This window comes from Triticum aestivum, unplaced genomic scaffold (assembly GCF_018294505.1).
Source record: "Triticum aestivum cultivar Chinese Spring unplaced genomic scaffold, IWGSC CS RefSeq v2.1 scaffold232555, whole genome shotgun sequence".
Lineage (NCBI taxonomy): Eukaryota > Viridiplantae > Streptophyta > Magnoliopsida > Poales > Poaceae > Triticum > Triticum aestivum.
This window is the reverse complement of record NW_025225146.1, coordinates 1-6,125: the sequence shown is the minus strand read 5'-3', so window position 1 is coordinate 6,125 and position 6,125 is coordinate 1. Positions and strand designations below refer to the sequence as shown.

Here is a 6,125-nt window from a genome sequence, read left to right as displayed (position 1 = left end):
ACCGCAAGGGCCTGCCGTACTACCGCGTCCCCGGCCGGTACTACCGTGGGCCTCTATGGTACTACCGCTCCCATGAGCAGTACTATCGCATATCACAGCACAACAATCACTAGGAGTCCTTCATTTTGCAGAGATACGGATAAACGATGGTTGCTCCAAAGAGGCAAAGAAAAGGTGGTGCAAAAAGAAATAAACGTGTACGTGATGATTCCGCCCAAACCTTTCCAAAGCGGCTTTCCTACGATTCAAACCCATCGAAAAGAAACGTAGAGAAAACTCCGTCTTCACTAGACTCCGAGGGGCAACGAATCATATTGTGCCTAAACATGAGATATTTAAAACGCTTAATGCATACAATTAGTCCGCAAAAGCATTGTCATCAATCACCAAAACCATATAGGGTGAAATATGCCCTTACACCCACAATATAAATGATTACAAATACATAACTTACTACTAGACTGTCATCAAATTGGGTTGAGTGTATCTGGTGCTACAATCTCCCAATGATTGCACCTAAAGGTCTTAGGTGAATGATCCTTTGCGAGTTGAAGATAGCGCCACATACGGATCCATTATGTAGCCCTTGTCATAACCTACAAAAGGTATGGAAGTTCGTTCCGTTAAAAACACGTTCATTATGGCAATTTCAGAGATTGTCCACGGTAAGAGGAAACACCTCCGTTATCCAGATTGCTCATTCGACAAACCTTTGCAACCGAGAATGGGCTGGAGAGGGTAACATCCGCTCCCGCCTCCTGGTTCTTATTAGTACTTGCAAGTTAATCAGATTGTCTTGCAACCAGCACAAACCTGCATACCAGAGCTGAGGCGGCTACAGCAAAAACCTGCACCAACACAGAGCATTTGCAACTGCTGCAGCAAGAACCACTTTCACACCGTAGGAGTCTACAGGCACAAAGTCTATATTCAACACGGTATATCACGCTTTAATCATTACAAACAAAGCAAATCTTGATTGGAAAATACTAAGGCTTAATTAGCTACTTGATCATCCAGCAACCAAAGTAGAGCAGCATATAACTCACCAGGCCTTCACAAGATTTATTGAGCTTGCCTACGCTGGTGGCCACGGTGGCGACACAGTCTCTGCCAGTTGGTTGTCAACGAACTGACCAACCAGGCGGAGCCACCAAACTCGCCACTTGGGGCTCGGAAAGAAGGTGATCAAACTCTCTCCAATAACCCTCAAGAAGGCCCCTGAGATCGCATTCTCCTTGTCCTCTTCGATGACCCCCATCTAGCGAAGCAGCACACTGGTGCAGCTCTGCATGATGCTACCAGGGATCGAGAACGTACATTATTTGTTTAACCAAATGACATTCGAAAGTAATTTTCTCCCACATGCCAGTGGGGTGCTCCTGCACTTCCAACTTTGCCTCGTCCTGCTTCATCTTCCTTCTCACAGTCTGTCTCCACCTGTTTTGAAACACCAGGATGAAATACTCATACAGCAGAAGAAAAACGAAAGCAAAGCCGAAACACGGTGACAAGTACAGATTTATTTAACTAATTAAACGTCTGGCCAAAATTTTGCGGCATGGAAGAAAGAAATAAAGTACTAGTAGCAAACTAAGAGGACGAACTGAAATGACCAAATGCTACCGATTCTGGTAGAGAACTTACAATTTTTGTGTAATGTTCGCAGGCCACGTTTCCGAATGGTACATTTCCATATTGTAAAAGGAAACTGGAACAATTGGGAAGCGCCTCGATGTCAGCTTCAATAATCATTCCAATGAATTTGCCAAAGCAGCATTCTAAACCTGCCAACGGATTGTCTCTATTGCCAAAGTTGCACAAAATACAGACCTCAACTTTGCGGAGGGCAGAGAGGTGTTGGATACCGAAATTGGGAGAACCATTCAGGCAATCCATCTGATGCACACGGAACTCCAGCTCCAGGTGCTCAAGCCTTGGCATTGATCCCTCTTCAAACTCCAGTGAGGTCCCACAATAAAGGAGTTCCAAATGGAAATATTTCAAATTGCTGAACCCATGAATGAGAATTCTTCCATCGGTGCCATTGAAAGTCTTTAGTTTGAGGATAAGCAAAGTTGGTATTGACCCAAGGATCCTAACATCTTCTGGCCTCACACTGGCGACATAGATTTCTAATTCTCTAAGATTGCAGAGCAAGCTCATCCAGTTTGGAACCTTGTCAATGAAACAGTATGTTATGTGAAGCTCCTGAAGGCTGCAGGGAGTAGTCGGACACCATGAGTCCAGTGACAGTGGAAAGTAAGTTTTGACAGCTAGGAAGTTCGAGCTTAGCTTGGATATATTTAGATGACGAAGGTTGCATGAAGATACTAATGTTCCCAAGTAACCGTGAAGGTCCTCAATTTGACCTGGTCCTTCCCACAATTCAAACATCCCCAGCTGTACTTTCAACCTCCACATCTTGGTTAGCTGGCTGAATTCTTCTAGTGGCTTCCCTTGTTCATAGGAGTGGACACCGAACGTCTCTAGCTCTTCCAAGCTTTGCATCTTACCAATCATTCCATCCGTAAATCTAATGTGGTAATGAACATTTAGACTGGCCAGCCATTGGAGGCTTGTAACAGCCAATGGCATTTCTAGAATTCTGGTATTTGTTATGTCCAGTGTTTCCAAATACTGCAGTTCTCCAATTTTTTGGGGGAGGAGCGTAACATTTGCAAGACTCAGATACTTCAGAAGAAGTAGCTTTTCAATATTTGCAACATGGTGCTCTTCTAACCACCAGCACTTTCCTAGGTCCAAGACACGAAGAACTGGGAAAGCCAATAAAGAAACTTGAGGGTCATGCGCATATATAATGAGCGACCGAACATGAGAGAGGATCGGGCTTGTTGATATGGCAACCTTTTCATTACTGGTATTCCCTATAATGAGCCTGCGGACTCTGTCATATGAATTGTGTCCATGCTCTACATCACTGAATTTAGTGACAAAATTCACTTCAGCAGCTATGCATGTGATAAAATCCAGAACTATATCATGGACTTGGCATGACTCTACCTGGCCCAATGTTGCACCAACCGGTTGGATCAAGCTTCTATTAATGAGCTCGTTAAAATAACTCTCACCTATTTCATATCGACTTCGCCCTTGTTTTTCATGAATGAATCCTTCAGCGACCCACATATGTATCAAATGTTGTTTCCAGATAGTAGAATCTTCTGGAAATATACTCAAGTACAACAAACAGGCTCTCAGATGGTGAGGAAGATCAAAGTAGCTGAAAGATAATATCTTTGTCATCTTATCAGCACCAGAATCCTTTGCAAGTGCAGAACCAATAGCAGCTAACACCCTCTTCCATTCATCTTCTGCATGCTGATCAGCCAACAAACTAGACACAGTAATAATAGCCAATGGTAGGCCAGAACATTTTCTTAATATGTCATTAGAGACTTTTTCCAGATGAGGATGGCATAAATCCTCAGGACCAAATGTTCTTCTAAAAAACAACCTTTTGGAGTCATCAAACGTAAGGGGTTCCATTTTATAAACATGACCACCACCTGAAGAACAACATGATGCAACTTCAGTATTACGTGTTGTAGTAATAATTCTACTCCCATGGTTATTATTATTCAATAATACAAGCCTGATAGTTTCCCATACGTCCGCGCTCCACACATCATCAATTACAACAAAGTACCTACAAAATGATTTTAACAAATATGTATTTAAATCCTGTGAAGCTAATTAGAAATTGCATAAAGCATTAGCATTAATTAAATGCAGCTAGATATTACTTAAGACTGTCAACAGAGTGATTGCAATTTTTAAACACTGAAGGTACAATACTTTTGTCTAATACTGTGTTTTATTCGACAACACATGATAAATTGTCAAGTGTTAGAATCCTGAAATATCACAGTCAAACCTAGTACCTAAATCAAGTAGCAGTTGTGTATTTATAGGGATGTCACCTCTAATAGTAACTAAAATCTTCATGTTGACTGCATTGTAGGAAGCACTTCCACTGTTTCGTGTACAAGCTTGGGTAAAGCAGAATTCTATTAGTTACCGGTCAATTTTAGTGGATACAGAAGTTTACATTACATGTTCCCAACTATAACAATTAATTAATCTGGTAAAATGACCTGAGATTGTAGCTCTAAATATGCATGTATTTGCAAGTTACAAAGAAAGATGAGCAATTCCTCTACAAAATCTTACGGCGAAATAAGCGAAATTGAGTGATGACAGTGGAGCACTGGCGGAGCTACGTACGAACAAAACAGTGCCATGGCCCGCCCAGCATGAGCCCAAAACACTAAAGTATAAGGGTAAAATTGGTCTACAAGGGTAAAAGTTTCAGGTGGCCTTTGGCTTGGCCCGCCCAGAAAATTCATTGTAGCTCCGCCACTGCAGTGGAGGCATGCAAACTGAACCGATAGGTGCAGCAGGAGTTGGCTAAACAGATGTGAATCTGTGCCCTCCAGCGGATCTCCTTGGAACAGCAGAACGATACACAAGACGCAAACCAAACAGATCGAAATCGATGAATCAGGTTTGACGACATAAATAAATAGTAATGTCGGGAAGAATGTTAAAGTTTTAAATGAAGAAGGATTACTAAGTTAGCGACAAAAAGTTATTGCTAAATTGCATCTTTGTTCATGACCTTTGCAACAACATATATTAAAAGTGAAGGCCCTTCTGGAAATAATATGTAGAAATCCTAGAAACAATCACATACATTATTTGTCTATTTTTCTTGGCAGTCACATGCATTATAATAGGTGAGCAGGATTACCTTTCGTTTTTAAGATGTTGCCTGAGTTTACTGATCAATTGTTGCACATCATCATCCGGTGGGCTGTCTGTGAACCCCACTCCTTGAGCAATATCTCTTAGAATCTTTCTCATATCAGGATTTCGAGAAACCGACACAAAAGCTGCACATGAAAATTGGCTTTCCAATGCATGATAGACTTGCTTTGCTAGAGTAGTCTTACCAAGACCGCCAGAACCAACAATAGACAGCACTTGAGGCTGCGTAGAAGTAGCCTCCCACTGAAACCAGTCGATGATATCGTCCTTAGGACCATCAATGCCGACAAGTTCATCAACCTCCGCGTAAAGCGCCGGCAGCCGGGGGTCAATGGCACAAGAGCTAATGCAAGGTGTTGGCCGGATAATATTATACCTCTTGTGCCTCTCGCTTGCCTCAGCCACACGGGCCTTGAGTTTACCTATCTCACTAGCAGCCTGATGGCGATGTTTGGGCTTCTTCAACATGTCAACGAACTTCTTGAGCATGGTACGCCCATCGGGCTCATGGTCGACATGAGCCACAAAGACATCAATGCAATCTTCCATGTCATAAGAAAGCTCACGGACATCATCCCGCCAAATTCTCATCGCAGGTTCGAGTTGTTCTTCATCCGCAAGCACCTCCAGTGCAGCCTTCATGCTGCGAAGCTCGTCTCCTATGAACTTGGCGTCACGGCGGACGCCTTGGAGCTTCCGGTGCTCGTCCAGCGGCAGCTTGAAGAGCTTGGACAGGAGGGGCTTCATCACCCCCGTGGAAACGGTGACAAGAGCAGCCTCCATGGGTCTCTCGCTGGCAAGCTTTCTTCTATGTGAGATTTCACAAGTGATGTGGTGGTTGCTTCAAGGTTTGTGTTTGTCTTCCAGTAAGGTCTCTGCTCCATCTAGTAAGGCACAAGCAACGCGCTTTTCAGCCCTTTTTCTGAGCAGAAATTGCGCCGAAAGCCCCTACCCAAAATATCATCTTCAGGTTTGGTGGAGCCGTACATGATTGTATTGATTCTTCCACTGACTTGACGACCGGACAGAGGAATACACATGCTGTTAGGCTTCTGATTAATGACTAAACAAAAGAACAGTGGCGCCACATCCTTGTCTTCCATTTGTGGTGGCCCAAAGATTTACTAGCAGAAAAGTCAAGCATTGGTTCCCCAGAGAAAAAATGCTCAAGGCGACACACCAATTTGATTCGATTGGATTCATCCATGCAAGTTGGGATAGCTCTCTGCGCTTTTAGGAAGCAGTGGAGCACCTTCCGGCCTACAAACGCGTCGATCCGAGTGGAGAAATTCAGTTTAATTAGGCAGAAGTGCAGCTTTTTGCGAGGAATACAT

General features: G+C 43.3%; 1 protein-coding gene across 7 annotated transcripts; it reads right to left on the bottom strand.

Moving 5' to 3' along the window:
• Window positions 1–314: 314 nt before the first annotated feature.
• On the bottom strand, window positions 315–6,078 carry LOC123172093 (disease resistance protein RGA5-like). Of its 7 annotated transcripts, none has more exons than XR_006485468.1 (5): window positions 4,775–6,078; window positions 1,648–3,670; window positions 1,050–1,440; window positions 680–909; window positions 315–596 (listed from the first exon to the last, which is right to left on the bottom strand). XR_006485468.1 is itself a non-coding variant. In XM_044589124.1 (3 exons), exons 1-3 carry the CDS (start codon window positions 5,572–5,574, stop codon window positions 1,330–1,332), a joined length of 2,934 nt encoding a protein of 977 aa, XP_044445059.1. In that variant the 5' UTR covers window positions 5,575–6,078; the 3' UTR covers window positions 315–1,329. The 7 variants fall into 7 exon arrangements, 1 of the variants encoding a protein (XP_044445059.1); XR_006485470.1 differs by having other exon boundaries at window positions 711–909; XR_006485469.1 differs by having other exon boundaries at window positions 680–848.
• Window positions 6,079–6,125: the final 47 nt, after the last annotated feature.